This window comes from Aspergillus fumigatus, chromosome 2 (assembly GCF_000002655.1).
Source record: "Aspergillus fumigatus Af293 chromosome 2, whole genome shotgun sequence".
NCBI classification, from domain to species: domain Eukaryota; kingdom Fungi; phylum Ascomycota; class Eurotiomycetes; order Eurotiales; family Aspergillaceae; genus Aspergillus; species Aspergillus fumigatus.
The window spans coordinates 694,052-711,651 of NC_007195.1; the positions used below are offsets into that span (position 1 = coordinate 694,052).

Consider the following 17,600-nt stretch of genomic DNA (forward strand, 5'->3'; position numbering starts at 1 on the left):
CTTTTTTTCCCTCCGCGACTAACCACAATCGACTGGGCGGGATCAGCGCAACGGAAGCCGTTAACCCCGAAATCCGAGCAAAATCACCGCAAGGGATTCTGGGATTTTCGAGGTTCCGTCCTTTCATCGCTGGAACCCGGTGGGTTGGCGAGAGGTGGCGGTGGTCATTTGCTTCCCCCCTTCCGAGTTTCTGATGGTCTCATGAGCCATGAATCCAGGATCTAGGACTTACGATCCATAGAGTATCAAAACGGATCCCGTAATTGATGCAATTGTGTGTGTGTGTGAAAGAGTCTACAACGAAAGGTCATCGTTCGGGGCTATCTACCAGTCTACTGCCTGATCTCTTGTTTGCTGCCTCTATTTCTCGGTGCTAGCCGTATTCGTATTTCGTATGGCCGTATTCGTTAACCTTCCATCTCCTTGGCAGAAAGTGTGTCATTTGTTTGGTTTATACACAGCCATCCTTGTCAGAGACCGACATCGACAGGGATTAAGACTATCAGCATCCCTTTCCACATTGTTCTAAGCGTCCAGTGACTGTGTAGGGCGGGTAAGATTCAAATGCAGTGTGATTCGAATATGCATAGTCAGATACAATTATGAAGCGCAGAACTTATCAATCAAGAGCGGCGATGTCGTCAGGACATATGCGGTGAAAATATACAACTCCGAAAAGGAGCCTGGGAGGTTATAAGTATGATTATGTCCCGTCCTCAAAATCCAACCAAACGCCCACGCTATGCACCCACAAAAAGTCATGTTTTGTACAATGGACGAACGGATGCTCGAAACGAGATCAGAATCCTAGCATACCGACATTGGTCCCGGATTTGTTGAGAGCGATTTATCGATGATAATAGAGGAATCATCATATGTGCTTGTCCAAAAATTCCTTCGCTTCGTTGATCTTGGTTGCGAGATAAGGGCTTCCACCACGATCAGGGTGGTTCAGCAGCATCAGTTGGCGGTGCTTCTTGCGGACCTTCTCCTTGTTCAGAGTCCGCTCGCTGTGCTCTGTTAGTCAAACCGGACGGTAGAAGGGACGGATTGCTAGACGTACGGAAGTTCCAGGATCAGGGCTGCTTCACGACGGGTCATGCGTGGCTCAAATCCTCTAAACATCTGTCAGCCAACCGCGACTCGTCCTAACTGTATGATCAGGTCTGATGGGACCTACCCCTTGTAAAATGCCTTTCCCATAGCATTTATACCTCCCTGGTAGCGACGAAGAGCAACGTAACCAGCGCGACCCTGCAGAATAGAAAGCAAACAGTCAGCCGACTACGTATCGCAAAGGAACATCCAGAACTCCTTCCTTACCAGAAAGGCCGCTGTAGCGACACCCAGGCCGATAGCGAAAGTCGAAGCCATGCTCAAGTGGGCTGCAGATGAAGCAGAGCGAAGAACTGCTCAAGCAATATATCGATGCGTTATGACTTCGAGATGGGCAATCGAAGTTCTGATGTTGGAGAAGATCGGAGCGCTGTCGAGATAAAAATCGGACCGCCGCCACGATGCCTATTTGGGTTTAGCGCCGCCTCCTCCACGCTTTGAAGCTTTGCAAAAGTTTCTAGGATTTTCGAGCCGCCTTTCTCACGATAACAACTTCCTGCAATAAACCGGGTCCTATAACATCACGATGAGAGTAGAAACTTGTCATTTTTGCTCCAGGTAATATCTGTCTGATCACAGAAATTGCGATCCAACACTGACTCCTCAAACAGGCCCGTATACCCGAGCAAGGGCATCACATTCGTCCGCAACGATGCGAAATCTTTCCGATTCTGTCAGTACTTACTTCTTCATCCACCCCACGCACGACAATAGATCTAACTCGGTTGCAGGTCGGAGCAAGTGTCATGCAAATTTCAAGATGAAGCGTCAACCCCGAAAGCTGAAGTGGACCAAGACTCACCGTGCCGCCCGCGGAAAGGAAATGATTGTCGACTCGTCCTTGGTGCTGTCTCAGTTCGCCAAGAAGAGGAATATCCCCGTCAAATACGACAGAAACTTGGTTGCTGCTACCATCAAGGCCATGGAGAGAGTGGAAGAGATCAGAGCCCGCAGAGAGCGTGCTTTCACAAAACGCAGGCTGGGCGGCAAGCTGGCCCGCGAGCGCAAGCGCGAGGAAGACCGCAGGGTCGTTGCGGAGGGCGAGCACCTCATCCGCAAGGAACTGCGGGAGAGAGAAGAGGGCCAGCCTTTGGATGTCAGCAAGATATCAAGCAGAGTGGTCGGCGAGGAGAAGCTCAGACAGAAGAAGAAGACAAGATTGTTGGTGGATGGAGGTGTCGAGGAGGAAATGGACCTCGACTAGGGGGGTTCTCTTTGCTGAATTCTTGCTTGCTTTCCTTTTCATCAGATATGATATCTTGGGTTTACATGGTGGAGTTAGGTTTCTTTCTGTGTCTCAACAGTTTTCTATCACAAAAGCATATCCTGAGGACCCTATGACGAGCATTTGTCCTATATGTGACCTTTCCAGCCCTTCTGGTGTTCATATATGATTCATTTCTATTCAAATACAATGCCTGACACTAATTTCCTGCTTGTTTGTGTTTCTATCCCTATATATTGGGTGTTTCTCACTCGCTTGCATCAGCTCACCTGCCAGCCACCCTGACAGCACTCACTGTCGAGACATTCACCTTCAAAAGTGAACGAGAGTTGCCATCGACGCAGCAGTAAGTGTTGCTCACAGGTATCCTTCTCCCCCCTCTTCTCTTCCTCTCCTTCTCTCTTCTCTCCTCTCTCTCTTTTCATCGTCACTAAGCTTATTACCTCAACACTGATCGTTACCCACCAACTCGCACTAGCAAGTCAGACTGCTTTTCTGCGTCGTTTTAAACAATTTTAAACAAAACAGAAAAAAGTATTAAGCAGCTTTGCTGTGCTCTCTTTTCTTGTTCTCCGTTCAAAGCTCACTCGGGTGTTAGTGGCTAACGTACTGTGGAGAACAGACAATGCTTTTACTTTTTGTCGGAGGATTTATCTTCCTCACTCTCTGGGGATCATTCTTCCAAGTGCCAGGAAACAATGATTCTCACGGGAGGTTCGTGAGGACCATATCCGACGCCGTAGGTGCAACAGCATTGGCCAAGGGGATCTACGACCTGGCGGAGGCCATAACCTCCACGTACACGGCTCCTGGGCACAAAGAGCTCCTGTACGTCCGCTCGACTGGTTTTCCAAGTCCTGCGGCCCATGTAGGTTTCCCGAACGCCACCGGCACGCGGAAGTCGACGATCAGCGTGGCTATCCCGCTGTGGGAGGTGGCCGACGTATTGCAGATCTGCGTGGACTCTAGTCCCGTGGGCTACGACACGGCGGCATCAAACTCGCCCACGTCGTCTTCTCATGCCGGTCTGATCGTTGCATGGGGCTTATTGGCTTTCATTGCGCTCCTTTGCAAGGGACTTCTCTCTTATGGTGTTTCCGCACTGGGAGATAAACTCGGTTGGCTCGGCCAATTTCTCGAGGGTACACCCAAGGTAGCCCACTGCCTTGCGGCCGACAGTGCTCCATCTCTGTACGAAGAGGTGGACGCTCTGGTCGAAGGCAAAATGCCCTCAGGGGTTGCCGTGTCCAGCTCCGATGTTGACGCTCTCACCATATCCACCATTGTGGCCCCCTTGGAAGAGCAACAGACGTGGAGATTCGTGAGTATCCACCCTGAGGTGGAGAAAGCGATATCTCGTTCGGAGCGCCAGCGGATCGTCACAGTGTCCATGGAACTGGATTCTTGCACCGTCAAAGGGCTGAAAGTCAATACCAACGGCGTCGTCGATGGACTCACGGGCACCGCCCGAGGCGCGTCCGATGTAGTCGGTTCGTCTGCTCTCCACCCGTCCCGGAAGTGGGCCCTCGTGCTCCGCCGTCCTGAGAACCTGTCACCAATCTTGGTGCTCCAAGTTGTGTGTGTTTTTCTCGCCGGCTGGGAGAGCCATACCGCTTCGGCGGCTCCTGACTCTCCAGGTTCACAGGTGGCCGAAGAGCCAGAGGCCGACGCAGAACGCGCGCCTACCCCTGGCAGTCGGAGACGCAAGCGACCCAGCCAGGCCAAGAGGAGGCGCTACGCAAGGAGACTCAGGGAACTGGAAGAAGGTCTGAACGGGGCGGCGCATGAAACGCCCTCCCCGGCAGCTCGTCCAACCGCCTGTGACCCTCCGGCGCCGAATCAAAGCCGGGCGCCTCTTGTTGTAGGCAACAGGGTCCCGTCGCAAGACGCGAGGCACGGGCAATTTGGTGGTCCTCGCCCGGCCCCCACACCTGTCATGGGTGTGTATCCGTCGCCGTACGACTGGCAGCAACCCATGTACAGCCAATCGCCTCCTTACTACTACTACTACGGCCAGTACTAGCTCGTCTAGTACTGCGCCAATCTGACTTCGCAGTTTTCGACTGGGACCAAGATGTGTGCCTCCGTATCTCCCCCCTTCTTCTTTGGCCAGTCATTCCTCAGGAGCCGAAGGCAAGGTAGGTTGATAGGGCCAGTCCTCGGACTGGACCTCCCGGTCTTGCAGTCTGGTTGCTTTCTGTGAATCCTGGCTCGGCTGCTCTTAGGTCGCCACGATTTCTTGCGAGTTGGGATAGTTTTAAGGAGAGACATGGTGTCAGTTGTGCGTCTGGCGGTGGAGCTCGGGAGTGAGTGACGGTACGGCACGTAAAGCGTGGTTGTCGAGTGTCTCCCATATCTTGCCTTGCAATTCATTTTTTGACGTGGGTGGTAGTACTTTTCCCTCGGGGAATGAGTTATTATTCGTTGTTCTCCCTTTGAGAAGAAACTGCTCGTCTTGTTGAAGGTCCGAGATTGAGCCCGGCAATACCACGTTTATTTATACCTTGACGACCGACGACACCACGTTTTACACGTTGACAAAACACCTCGGTGCAAACGGTCCGTGCGAGCACTCAGGCAATATTTTTTTTTTTTTTTTTTTTTTGTCTTGCAATGGCTGTTCTCTCCGCATGAGTGCTCCTGCGCATGCTTTTCTGCCACATCACTCGGTCATAACACATGAAGCAACTTTGCAACCTCGGGCCGACGATCTGTGTAACAATGCTTCAACCTGACTCCTTCGAGTCGCAGTCTCAGGAGCTACTTCAGTCTAAAATATCGGAGTTGCGTCGTTTCCCTAACCTCCATTCAGCTTCTATTCAAGCCTGCTGGACTGCTCGTTCTGGAGCACGTCCAGCGCGATGCCCTAGGATGAATGCACTATGCTGCTGGGACTGCCCATACTGGATAAATGCCGATATTATCATGTCAGAACCCAGCACATGAACAGGTGAGTAAGGGAGATCCAGCACATTCATCTGCTCTAACCTACTGCAGCCACAGAAAGCAACACAACCGTCGTCATACCGGCTCCACGCTCCGCAGAAACAGACGCATCCTTCTCGTTTCGCAGGATATCAGACCTTCAGAGCCAACCGGCAGGCAATATCGAGCCAACGTGTAAGATCAGCCACTGCCTCAAAAGCAACGGGCCCTTCATTAGCAACCCTCCTCGATCAAGATCATCAATTTGACTAACCAGAGTCGCTGTCTGGCACAGACCACGACCTTCTGCTTTACAAACTCGGAAGACTTCCCTCTCTGCTCGCACATCGCGAAGCTCATGACCGGAGAAACAAAGTTCCCTCTGTTGAGCCACATGCCTTCCGTCTCTGACACAAACTGAATCTCAACCTGGATCAATGCCTTCCAGATTCTCATCATCACGTCGTCGCGCAAGCCTGCTTGCTACAACATGCAAGCGGCGATATACATCTCCATTCGCCTGATTCTTGGACCCTTCACACTCTCACTCGGGCTTACTCAAAACTCATCTCACCTGCGCTCTATGCAATCAGCGAGATCTCCACTCACACATGGAAGTCCGCCCCCTTTGCTCGCCCATGGACGCGTTGTCCGCATAAAACGGGCATCTATGCTGAACATTGGTTACTGCCGACAAGAAGGATGCAATGGTGATATAGGCAGTATCTTACAAAGGAGAAGGAGAAGTTGCTAAGAGGAAGGGTTGTCTAAGGTTGTCTCTGAAGCAAGGTCGCTGACTTATGATATTATGACCCGGGATGGATGATGCATTGCGTGGATACTGGACCTGTGTTATTATTTTTGGACTTGTAGGGTTGGTGCTATCTGATTTCGGGACGCACCTGGAGTTCGATCTCTGCTGACTCATGTATTTATTTCAAATTGTGGAGGGATGTGCTGGCACGAGTTCTCCATAACACGTCAATGCTGCTCCACTGCAACACCATCTAATCACTTCTACAATTGTCACATGGATGCTTGATAAGGTATGATATTGTCGTATTGACCACTCACTCGACAGCGGATTTGTATACAAAGAACAAGGAAAAGTGGACAATCGTAGACATCGACAAATGAGGAATGTCATGTTGTATATGGAAAAGGAAACATGCCGGGGGTGGGCATCCTGAGACCAATGATACATGAGATGGTTTGTACCAAGACAGGAACAATGAAAAGGTATAATGAGGGAAGGATATAAAAACTATGACATTAGGTCAATAGGAAGAGCCCATGCGACGCAGCTGAATAGGCCAGTAGTATCCATCATGCATCTCAGAAGCCCAGGTAGTCAGGTGGTATCGAGGTGCAAGCCTCGGGTAATACAGTTCCTGACAATGATCCTAGACGCGAACGGGGATGCTAAGTCCAAAAAAAAAAGAAAAGAAAAGGAAAGGAAAAGGAAAAGAGAAAAGCAGAGACCACGGACAAATGGCTGGGACGAAAGCAATGCTCATACATCATCGTAAATACCACAAATTGAGGCACAGCTGTGTCAACTACCCGCAAGGATAGGACGGATGAGAGAATAGGAGGGCTAAAGGGAAACATGCGGCACATACTGAGAGGATGGTACCTGCAAACCCTCTACTCCTCCATGCGACCAAAGACGCCATCGTCATCGTCATCCGCATGAGCAGGACGGTTGCTGAAGTCAACATCGGCATTGCGGTTCTGCCTTTGCACGCGATCCGCATCACCCATTTTCACCTCCCGCTCGTCGGAGATCTTGTAGGAGAGTGATGGGTTATATGATACAGAGAGGAAGATGTTCGGGGTGGACTCGGTGAGAGACGAAGTGGCATTGACAGTAGCGGCAGGGTCCAGACTTTGACTAATGCTGCCAGTACCGTTGCTAAGATCGAGGTAGCGAGACGGGAGCGGGGGTACCGGGGGAATGCCAGGGGACATCGGCACCGGTCTAGTGCGCGGCGTTCCGAAATTGCAGAGGCCAATGGCAGCGGCCAAATCCGCTTCATCGTCCTCATGCAACTTGGCTTCGGCGGTGGAAGGTCGGGTGTCGATGCTAGAGTGCCGAAAGTGCGAAAAGGCAGGTGAATGCAGGGGTGCATCACCATTGAAGGAGCTCGAGGGAACAGATTGGTAGGAGTGAGAATACTGAGCCGATACATTGCCCACGCTGTATCGTTTGTTTGGGAACACGGGCATGCCCGACATCTCCATGTCCTCTTCGTTCTCGTCGTCCTCATCCATAGGAGGAGGGGTAGTTTCCGCCGAGCTGATGCCGTCGCGAAGCTCCGATGACGTGTCGGGTGACGCAGATGACTGGTCGGACTCGGCTTCGGCGCTTTCTGAAGGTGCGTGCTGGTTCATGTTAACCAGGACGCTTGCGGCCTCCAGCAGTTGAACTTGCTGGTGCTTGGAGATCAGGAGCTTCGACGTAATGGCCCATGCCGGGTCATGTTCCCACCTAAAGATTTTCGACCACAAGCGTCAACCGACTGGAACCGCCATGAGGGGAGAGAAAGCCTCAGAGGGGGGGGAAGGGGTCTGGGGAGACGAGGGGAGCTGCATGACCACGAGGGCGACCTTGCAACAGAGCCGACATGGCGCATTGCTCCGATTCGATCCAAGCGGCAGGATGGCATTTTGGGGGGGAGTATACACACATATGCTTGGACAAGCAGCTGCCATGCTTATACCCTTTCCCGCAGCGATCGCAGCGTAGTTCCGCCAAGGCGCGCTTTCCTTCGCCTTTGACCAAGTGCGATCCTTCGCTGGCGCGACGGTTTCGACTCTTGGTGTTGACGGGTTTGTTATCCGAACTACTCTCCTCGCCGCCAGCTGCGGCGACGGAAGAAGCGCCGATGTTGGAATGATTGGGCGAGGGTTTGCGAGCGACCGCGGGTTCTTGGCTGGGGCTGTTCATGCTCCGAGAAAGATAGTGGCCGAAGCCGGAGGGAGCTCCGACCGAAGTGGATTCCAGGCCCCTCCTGGTGCTGCTTCGACGGTGAGAAGGCATCGGCACACCTATCGGTTCCCCATTGGTGTCCTTCATGGATGCGGCGACCGCGGCAGCGGCATTTGCAGCAGCAGTGGTGGTGACACTCTTCCGACGAGTAACACGGTGGTTATGATTGACCGCCCCAAGGGATATGGAGTGGGCATGGTGACGAGGAGTGGATTGAGGTAGTGGGCGGGACAGGGATAATTCCTTCAAATAGGGAGCAGGCACATCAGTTAGCGCGGTCATCTCAAGGCGGTCATTCATGGCTCATAACTGATCTGTAGAGAGGAGGCGAGAAGAGTAAGTGAAAGAAGGTAGGTAAAATACCTTGAATGAAGCCATGCTGTATACGTGGACTCTCAAACTTTCAATCGCTGAGAGCCCCGTGAACACAAGGCAGTTGGTAAGGCAACTCTTTTTGTGCGTGTGTTAAGGTTTGGTCGTGATCGTCCCCAAAAAAAAGTGGTGAGAGGGTGGTGTGGTTGGGCCGGTTATAAGAGGAAAGTCACCTGGAATTGTTCTGGGGAGGCTGAATGAGTAATATGGGCTGGAAGTCAAATGACGAGATGAGCAATTGGAAAGTAGATAGAATGCCGGAAAGTGGAAAGACCAGAGGATGAGAGGATACGATACGTAGGGAGAAGAGAAGAGAAGAGGAGAGGAGAGGGAATGTAGGAGGAAGAGAAAGCAAAAGGAAGAAAAGAAAGATAAGAGGAGAAGCTGAAGAGAGCAGCAGCAGTCGATGTAAGTAGGTACGTGGTATTTGGTGGACAAGCAAGAGGAGGTCCAGGTACCTTTGGATAAGTAAGTTGGGAAGTAATCCACCTGCTGCTGCAACTAGGTAAACCATTCGGTAATACTAATACTGCTGCTGCTACGACGGAGTTACTGCTAGGTAGGTACTAATTATAATCAATGAGCGATATAAAATAAAATCAAGCGCAAACATGAACCGTACAGGAAACATTTCTCTAGTTATCATAAAGAATGTTGAGATAGTGATGATGATGATGATAATAATAATAACAATCGTAATATAAAAATGCCAATGCCAATAACGATAGTTAATAATAATAATCAACAGTTGCTATGTGCTCTGTACTGTACGTGCTTGATTGACTGTCAGTTCCTTTTTTTGCGGGGGGGGGGGTTGTGGTTTGGCTCCAGTGGAAATTCGCTAGTCAAGACGATGCGGGGACTCTGGACACTGAGCAGTAAAATGTACCTGAATAGAGGGAATGCAATTGATCAGACGGTAAGTTAGTAAAGAGAAAGATCATTGATGTTTGAAGATTGCAGGATAATTATTATTGAACCTTGACAAAAGAGGGGAAAGGCCAAAAAAAAATGATGATCTCCCCTGGCTGAAAAAAACAAAAGAGTTCCGATCAGCTTGATTTGATATCGCGCAGGTTCCTGACTAAAGGGCCGAAAGTGCCAGCGGCGAAAAACAGTGGCGAGAGTCAGGAAGAAATACAGCGTGGATACAACCAGTTACCTTAGTTGCAGGGACAAAGAGAAAATGGCTGTAGAGAACTTGGGTTGAAAATAGTTGGCAAGGATGTGATCATTCAGGATCCACTTTGGATCTGGGGAGAACCTGCTTATGATAACTTACCAGAATCAGCTCGAACATCATAGTAGATGGAGGCCAATATCTAGATGGAGTACTGACCCGGACGGAATTCCAGCACACAGGACACAAAAATCGGCAATACCAGTGAGAGCACCTAATATGACCTGAACGTGAAAACTGAACTGGGCAAAGACTTCAGAGATCAGCTGCCCTGTCATTCGCACGGGCTCTTTAGCAGGAGATCGCATCATTAGGCGTAATCAATCAGGTAATTTACTCAGTTACGGAGACTTCCTTAAAGCGCTGCCCCACTAGCACCACCCATTGCCCGTATCGGAATTGCCTCATCCTATTGATTGTATGAGATGCTGACCCCACTGTTCAGTCTCATGTATGGGCATACTGTAACTCCCGTAATTTTGGTCACTGACGCCGAACACTCTGTACTCTGGTTCGCTGGCGCTGCTCTCCCATCGACCGGTCTAGGGCTTTGGGAAAAAGGCAAATGATGTCATCTATGCCTTACAGTACACTGAGCACCTGATCCCCGTGTCCATCCCATCCCATCCCAGATAGGCCTGTTTCAATGTTACATGCCGGTATCATTACCCATGGCTTACCAGAAACCCACGTTGCTTGCCAAGTCCAGCATGCCTTAGTTACGTTGCTCAATCATGATCGCCCGGAACTTGCTACTGGACCTCTCGAGAGGAGAGGTACTATGATAAACAAGCTGTTTCTCCAGGGCTTCATTTGCAGTCCACTCCAATTACGAGGGAGCGAGAGACCCCTATTGATAGATATCATGCCGACTTGGTACCCATCAACCTAAATAATGCCCAGCATTCAGACCCCATTATTCTATTCCGGAGAGCGGAGAAATGCGTCAAATTCATCAACAAAAAAGGAACCATTTGCTCCTTACTAACTAATCACAGGGCTTCTCAACAGCTTTATTGACTCACAGCTCTAACACATTGCTCAGCTTTCTTTTCCGTGGCCACTCCTACCACCACCATTTCGCCGGATTGCCTCAAATTTTTCAATGTCGCTCCTCGGCTTCTTCCCCTCCCCCGCAAGTACCCCTCCATCCTCCAACTTCTTAGGCTTCTGCACCAGCGCCCGAATCTCTAGGTGAAGTCGACCGACCTGGAATGCGATGAAAATCCGAGGATTTCTTGAGCGCATTCCTGCCTCATATATCCCATGACGGTGCGTTCGTGCCTTCGCCAAAGTGAGGAACGGGCCAAAGATATTGTGACCCTGTCGCAGGAAGGGACGGTGATTTAGGACGAGGGACGCTGAAACCTGTTTACCCACTTCCTCTGGAGTGTACCTATATTTGTCGCGAGAGGTCACCCCGACAGAAGTAAAGACCAAATGTTTCTCCCCAACCGCATGATTGGAGCGTTTCCGACGACTCTTTTTCATCTCGGGATAAGGGTGCCTTTACTCTTAGGACCGCCGCGCTGCTACTGGATGCGTTCTCAGCATGAGGATGTTGCATGGACAAGATCTGGGTCGTTGCTGGCTTCAACTTAGGTCGAGCAAATTGTTGCTTTCTTCAGGCCGCAGTGCAGAATGATTCGGCAAGTGAGAGGATCGTGAATGGGACAATTAGGCAACAAGAGAAGAAGAGGTCCGCAGAGGTTGGTGCCTGTGGGGGAGGTTGAGGCAACAGGAGTACAGGAGATAAGTGTGTTATGGCTGTACCGAAAAGGTCTCAAAAAGTCACGGTTCATGCATTTAACATGATGAGAGCCATGTTTACTAGCGTGTCATAGATGATGTTTTGTATGATGACCGCATATATATATCAAAGATCTATCTAGTCCACTCTCTGGAAGCATACCGTGCAAACACCCTGACCCTCTTGCCCTCCAAATCTAAACTTGGGATATTCCACACGTCCCCAGACCTCCAGCCGATCAGCGCCAGGACCCTTGGCCTCCTCGCCTGTGAACCAGCGAACCAACTCCTCCTCGGTCCAATTGCAACTCGTCACAACCAGGAACCCGCCCTTGCGCACTAACCTGCGCGCAATACTGGGATACCGCTCGCATACACGGCGCTGGATCACCTTCCCCTCGCTCTTCCCCTCAACCACCACCTCCTCTGACAACGAAACCGCATCAAATGTCCCCTTATCAAGCACAATATCAAACCCGCCCTGCGCATACGGGAACCAATCCAGCCGACCCTCCCCCTCCAACTGCCCCTCCGAATTCAAAATATCCCACTCCTCAAACCTGATCATCATGTCCTTATCCTCCTCAGGGACCGGAATCGCCTCCGCAGTCTCCGCCCCGTTCGAAACCACCACATCCTCCTCCTCCCCTTCTTCTTGTTCCTCCCCTTCAGATTCACTCCCACTCAAATAAGCCGAATGAATCTTCAATCGCTGCAACTCCCTCGCCAACTCCACACTCCTCGCCGAATAATCCACCCCGACCATCACCCCCCGGAACCCGCCCCTCTTCCTCAACAGCGCAAGCATACTCCCATTTCCCGTCCCCAGGTCCAGGATGCTAGGCTGCCTGCCCCTCTCCTCATCGCTCTGTGGTTTTTTCGCGGCGGTTTTCGCTGTAGATGTTGCGGGGAGTGTATTGCACGGCGCAAGCGGGAAGCTCTCATCCGTTAGGAAGCGGAGGACTTTTTCCGGGGCTTTGTGCTCGGAGAACCACGATGTGCCTGGGTCGTCATCGTCATCCACAGATTCAGTCTCGGACTCGGATTCGGCGGAGTCGGCATCTGCGTCGGCGGTGGGGGTTGGTCGGGCGTTTGGCTGGTGTTTACTGGAGAGGTGAGCGAGAGTTCGGGCGTAGTAGGTTTCCCAGCTGCATGGAGCTTCAATTAGCAAGCGGACTCAATCTGATTCATAGACATGGTGGCTTGAGCTATTCAACTTGTTCGTGGTGTTGGTTTTTTTTTTTTTTCCCCTTGCTGACATGCGGGTGGAGGGGTACGCGGGGTAGGCTTTGAAGATTTTCTGAAAGGCCGATAGTATGCGGCTACCTACTAATTCTTTGTGCCCAGTTCGCTGGGAGACAGGTGCGCCGGATGATTCTCGTCTGCCATTATTTCGCTGTGCAATGCTATGGCTACAATAGTCTATAGCTGCGGCGATGAAAAGTTGATACGGATAAAAGTCCCTGGATGACGCGAAGTGCCAAATCAGTGCCTGTCTGCTCGGGGTTTCGGCCCGCTGTGGATAAGACCTCCAGTACGGAGTACTGTGGACAGATCTACTCGCAATTTCAAGACGACTCAGGAATCTACTTCAGTAAAGATTTTAACAATGTTTCAAGCATATTGTTCAATGGGTATTCCGCGTTCGCCGTTCTTTAAGGTGCAATTCACACCAACAAGTGTGAAAAAATGAGCACCACGCCAGACGCTTCTGACTGTTGAAGCCATGGCCAACTCACAGTACACCACTAATATTACAGGTTATTAGGCAAACAATGCCACACTTGGTTCTTTTGAATAACCCCGGACGCCATTCGACCAACAAAGCATGCGAGACCGAGTCGATGCCGAATCAATGCAACAATAAGGCCTCCAGTCGACCAGTCACCCACTTGTCAAAAAGAAAAAAAAATGCAGATAAAGGTTGGGAATAAGAATGCAAATCACGACATCAAAGCCTGCTTTGGTCATCGAGTCATCAAAGTATAGTAAACATAAGGGTAAATACTGGAAGATCAAATGAAAGCGGAAGTGAATGGCGAATAAAATGAAAAGGAATGAAGATCAAGGAGAGAAAGAATGTAGCCCAGTAGAAGGATGAAGATGCGGAAAGAGACAGAGCGAAAGTAAGTAATGCTCAAAGAATGAATGATGAAAAGAATCAGGTCATGGAATCATTCCTCCGACGTAAGCCCAAGGCATCACGGCAGAGACAGGCTGCCTTAAAAACCATTAAGGCAGTGTTTATAAAAATTCATCAATATTCCTCATTATAAGTCGCTCGTTCCCAGGAGGGGGAGACCGAGGATCTGCCGTCTCTGTCCGAAAATGAGGACCACCAGGGAGGCGATCTTCCAGCCCATCCGGGAATGGAGGAGCGAGAGATGGCGCCAGGAATTGGCTCGTCCGTGGAGAAAACAAGTTTAGCGGATCCTCGACAGTGTCTTTTTCAATGGCATCTGCCGGTGCCAGAGAACGCGTCCCAACATCCTTAGCCGCTGTCTGTGCCGTTTCGAATCGCTGGCGAAGGGGTAAGGGACGAGGAGACAAGCTTCGCTTGTGAGACAGAGACTTGGGGATCCTCCAGGGGCTGACTGACGGGGGCGTGGCTCGCTCTGTCGAGGGAACAGAGAGAGTACCCGAGGATGTCTGTGACCAGCTGGCAGGGGTTGCGATCCTAGAGTAGCCTGAGTTGCAGCTACTACTGCTTGGAGGAGTGAGACTCGCTTCGGTTGTCCTCTCAGATCTCGATGACTGCGGTTCTGAGCCTCTTCGGGGTCCATTCACAAACCATTCCTCCGGCGCAGGCTTGGACGTACCACTCAGCTGCTGCAGCCTTGAGCGAAAATCAGTCAATTGATAGATGAGACTCATGTTGGGCCCAACCCAGCGACTCCGTCCCTTCACGATCTCGTACATGGAATTAAAGTCCAGGTGCCGGTTCTTGTAAAGGCCATAGGCAATTACTAGAGAGGCGGATCGGCTAGCGCCCAGTTGACAGTGAATGAGGACCTTCTTTCCCTGAGAAACACGGGAATCGATCAACTGGCACAGTGGTAATAAGTCGTCCAGAATCTCGGAGTTATGGTCCCAGCCTACGTGGATATATTCTGGCCGGGAGGAGTCACTGCAGGGCGTGACCGGAGACTCGGTCTCGGATGGGAGGTATTCGAAGGCAGACTTGAAAGAAACTTCCGAGACCGCAGTCGGCGGCTCTGCAGTTGATGAGCGATTGGCGCCGGCTGAGGCACTTCGCCAAGCGCTCATCACCGTTCCATTATCCCCTTGGGCATTAGCGAATGGGTTTGCAACTTCCTTCGCAACGTTCACAACAACATCGAATTGAGCAGCCTCTTGCATCGTCGGCTCCAAATAAAGATAGACTCCAGAATCATATATTTGCACGGGACCATTCGGATAGCCGCGCTCGTTTTGCCGGGTTGACTCTCTCGAGTCCAGGTGGTCCTCTTCTTCCTCCAGTTCATGCAGGACTCCACCCACAGGTGAGCCCTCTTCGACGGCCGACTGAATGGGCGAGAAATTATGTTCCGAAGCTCCTGACGGGCGTCGGCTCCCATGGTGCGTCACTGGTCGCGGCAATTGCATGCCCCCCTTGGGACCAAAAGACGGCGAGAACACTGAAGTCAGAGAAGGCGATGACTCTGTGTGTCTCAAGGAATGGAGGCCACCAGGTGTTGGTGGGACCATTTCCATGACATTGCTTGAGAAGGATCTGTCAAGTCCAGGAGTTTGAATAGTGAGGTTTGCCGGCTTTCGTCGACTGCTTTTGGGAGGGATATGCGCGGGGGAGGGTGGGGCGGAAAGATTGCGCTGGGAGGCTGTCTCAACTACCGAGGCTGTTGCGATAGCTGGTCGCGACGATTGCGACGGCGGAGGCATTCTCAAGGAAAGATTCTTGAGATTGCGCGCCCGCCGTCCTGGAGAATCCGGACGCGCTCGGCTTATTACATCCTGCGAGGGTTTCGACATGGTACTTGGCTCTCCTGAGAGTGATTGATGTTCAATATTGCGCGATGGTGGCATAAATTTAGGAAACGACAATGGCATCGCCGACGGAGATTCAGGTGAAGAGCTGGGAGTGGTATCTGCGGCCACTGGCGAGTCGAACGTAGAGATAGTAGTGGTAGGAGATGAATCTGTGGATCCCGAAGTCACGGATGAGATACTCGTCCGGTGCCGAAAGGGAAGTGGACGCCGAGATGTATTGATGGTAACATGTGGAGGGACTCTGAGAGGTTTGAGTGCTGCGCTATGCTCTCCACCCTCGGCGAATTTGGGCGAGATTCCACCGAATACCGACATCAAGGACGGGAACGAGTCCGGGAGTGACGGTGGGCTAGTCTGCACGGGCATGATGGACCAAGGCCTTGATGTGGATCTGCGTTTGAAAGGGGACACGCTCTCAGGATCGCAACTCTCGCGAGGTGCTGGTGCAAAAACCGATGTACACTGATTGCATCCAGACAGTTGAAAGGAAAGAAGTGTCGCACTTGCTACCTGCGCAAACGACCTTTTCGACGAAGAGCGATCAGCGTCCATCTTCCCAACTTCCATTCGCTTTACCAAAACATAAGCATCCCAAAGTGGAAGAATGAAGCAAAGGCGGCTGTAAGGAGTGAGACCAGGCCGACGATCAGACTGAAGTATAGAACGAACGACAACAAGGCTGATTATCGAGAAATGAGAAAGGGATCAAAAAGCCATTGACTTCATCAGGGACGAGTAAGCGAAGGTCGAAAAGGCGAGCGGAGGAACAAATGCTTTGAAAGAAAGACTGAGAAGAGCAAGGTAGTTAAACAGAGGGGATAGAGCCAGCCTGTGGACGGATGGACTGACTCTTGAGACAACGTTGAACATACCAAGGAATGTCACAAGAGGACCGTTTCCTCTTTGAAATATGCCAATGCCGAACGGGTAAAGGATTGTATTTGTGAAACAGAAGGAAGCCGGACAGAGTAGCCACAAAACAACGAAGCCCGTCCGGGAAAAAATAAAGAGATAAAAGGATAAAGAAGTCTGCTCCGTTTCTCAAGGATTACTGCAAGAGACTATAGTAATAAAGATGACTTATGATGGATTCAGGTTTTGGCAGGCAAAGCACTGGGGAGAGAATTGCCGCCCGTGTCTTCTATGGGCAGTCGTTCCTCCGGGGAATGACGAAATGAATAAGGTATCGAAAGTACTTATCCCAGGTCTGAGCTCAAGAAGAAGGGAGGGAGGGAGGGGAACGGCGACAAGACCGACTGCCCACAGATAGAGAGATTGAGGGCGAGTCGAGTATGTAGGAAAGGATCCTATCAAGAAGGAGGGGAGAAAGACAACTGAGGAGGGGAGACGGAGGGAGGGGAAGGAGAGAAGAGAAGAGAAGAGGAGAAAGGAAAGATGAGAACGAAACGAAAGAGGTTCCTCCAACAATGACCCACGATAAGTGTGGGCAGAGGCAGAGGAGGAGGAACGACTTGTTCCCTCTCTAGTCACAGAAAGCCCATCATAAAACTGTAGAGACCGCGAAAGAAAGAAAAAAAAATATACACTGTATAATAATAAATAATAAACGTAGTAATAAAACGAACAGAGATCACTAAGAATAAAACAACGCCGGAGCAAGAGGTTTGAGCCAACGGGAAGGAGCCAAAAGTGATTGGAAACAGCCCCGGCAGGATGGCGGCCTGCGTTCTAATGGTCAGCCTATCAAAATACTTCCAGTCGTGGAGTAGACTGATTGACCCCAGTAAGCCAGAAGTGGGAGGCCAATCATATTGCAGTACCGCGGGATATTTAGCGCCTGCAGCTCTAAATTTAGCCGCCCAGCTTGATATGGGAGGCTGGTATGTGCAGCATGGGCGCCAAAGAGCTCGCAAATCAGATACTACCTACATACAGTACTCCGTACTAGATCCTGCCAACACGAGCGGTATCAGCTAGTCGGCTTGTCCTAGGTCTGATGTAGATTGTACAGAGTACAACTGATTTGCATCTGTATTGCTCATCTTCTCACCAAGTTTCCTAGTCTCTTTAGT

General features: G+C 50.9%; 7 protein-coding genes across 7 annotated transcripts; 2 read left to right on the forward strand and 5 right to left on the reverse strand.

The window, feature by feature from the left end:
- Positions 1-78: 78 nt before the first annotated feature.
- pam18 (putative mitochondrial DnaJ chaperone (Tim14)) lies at positions 79-1,513 on the reverse strand. Its single transcript, XM_744312.2, has 4 exons — positions 1,324-1,513; positions 1,181-1,254; positions 1,064-1,117; positions 79-1,010 (listed from the first exon to the last, which is right to left on the reverse strand). Exons 1-4 carry the CDS (start codon positions 1,372-1,374, stop codon positions 872-874), a joined length of 318 nt encoding a protein of 105 aa, XP_749405.1. The 5' UTR covers positions 1,375-1,513; the 3' UTR covers positions 79-871.
- A 129-nt stretch (positions 1,514-1,642) lies between these two features.
- Positions 1,643-2,320, forward strand: AFUA_2G02710 (ribosomal eL24 family protein; the record flags this gene model as incomplete). The annotated part of the gene is made up of 3 exons (XM_744313.1): positions 1,643-1,674; positions 1,728-1,789; positions 1,848-2,320. 3 exons carry the CDS (start codon positions 1,643-1,645, stop codon positions 2,318-2,320), a joined length of 567 nt encoding a protein of 188 aa, XP_749406.1.
- A 646-nt stretch (positions 2,321-2,966) lies between these two features.
- AFUA_2G02720 (uncharacterized protein) lies at positions 2,967-4,364 on the forward strand (the record flags this gene model as incomplete). The annotated part of the gene is made up of 1 exon (XM_744314.1): positions 2,967-4,364. One exon carries the CDS (start codon positions 2,967-2,969, stop codon positions 4,362-4,364), a length of 1,398 nt encoding a protein of 465 aa, XP_749407.1.
- A 583-nt stretch (positions 4,365-4,947) lies between these two features.
- AFUA_2G02730 (putative C2H2 finger domain protein) lies at positions 4,948-9,179 on the reverse strand. Its single transcript, XM_744315.2, has 3 exons — positions 8,622-9,179; positions 7,957-8,501; positions 4,948-7,757 (listed from the first exon to the last, which is right to left on the reverse strand). Exons 1-3 carry the CDS (start codon positions 8,634-8,636, stop codon positions 6,914-6,916), a joined length of 1,404 nt encoding a protein of 467 aa, XP_749408.2. The 5' UTR covers positions 8,637-9,179; the 3' UTR covers positions 4,948-6,913.
- Positions 9,180-10,851: 1,672 nt separating this feature from the next.
- On the reverse strand, positions 10,852-11,301 carry AFUA_2G02740 (uncharacterized protein; the record flags this gene model as incomplete). Its single annotated transcript, XM_744316.1, has 1 exon — positions 10,852-11,301. The coding sequence occupies one exon, from the start codon at positions 11,299-11,301 to the stop codon at positions 10,852-10,854; it is 450 nt and encodes a 149-aa protein (XP_749409.1).
- Positions 11,302-11,698: 397 nt separating this feature from the next.
- Positions 11,699-12,948, reverse strand: AFUA_2G02750 (putative S-adenosylmethionine-dependent methyltransferase; the record flags this gene model as incomplete). The annotated part of the gene is made up of 2 exons (XM_744317.1): positions 11,699-12,707; positions 12,890-12,948. The coding sequence occupies 2 exons, from the start codon at positions 12,946-12,948 to the stop codon at positions 11,699-11,701; spliced, it is 1,068 nt and encodes a 355-aa protein (XP_749410.1).
- Positions 12,949-13,272: 324 nt separating this feature from the next.
- On the reverse strand, positions 13,273-17,090 carry dspD (putative protein-tyrosine phosphatase). The gene has a single exon (XM_744318.2). It carries the CDS (start codon positions 16,132-16,134, stop codon positions 13,804-13,806), a length of 2,331 nt encoding a protein of 776 aa, XP_749411.1. The 5' UTR covers positions 16,135-17,090; the 3' UTR covers positions 13,273-13,803.
- Positions 17,091-17,600: the final 510 nt, after the last annotated feature.

Bases quoted from the DNA above. Each gene is read 5' to 3' on its own strand.
- dspD (XM_744318.2), bottom strand. From the start codon at position 16,134: ATGGAAGTTGGGAAGATGGACGCTGATCGCTCTTCGTCGAAAAGGTCG.
- AFUA_2G02730 (XM_744315.2), bottom strand. The intron at 7,758-7,956 runs GTGTGTATACTC...GAAAATCTTTAG, and splicing joins AGCTGCTTGTCCAAGCATAT to GTGGGAACATGACCCGGCAT.
- pam18 (XM_744312.2), bottom strand. From the start codon at position 1,374: ATGGCTTCGACTTTCGCTATCGGCCTGGGTGTCGCTACAGCGGCCTTT. The intron at 1,255-1,323 runs GTAAGGAAGGAG...TCTATTCTGCAG, and splicing joins TCGCTACAGCGGCCTTTCTG to GGTCGCGCTGGTTACGTTGC. The intron at 1,118-1,180 runs GTAGGTCCCATC...ACAGATGTTTAG, and splicing joins GGAAAGGCATTTTACAAGGG to AGGATTTGAGCCACGCATGA.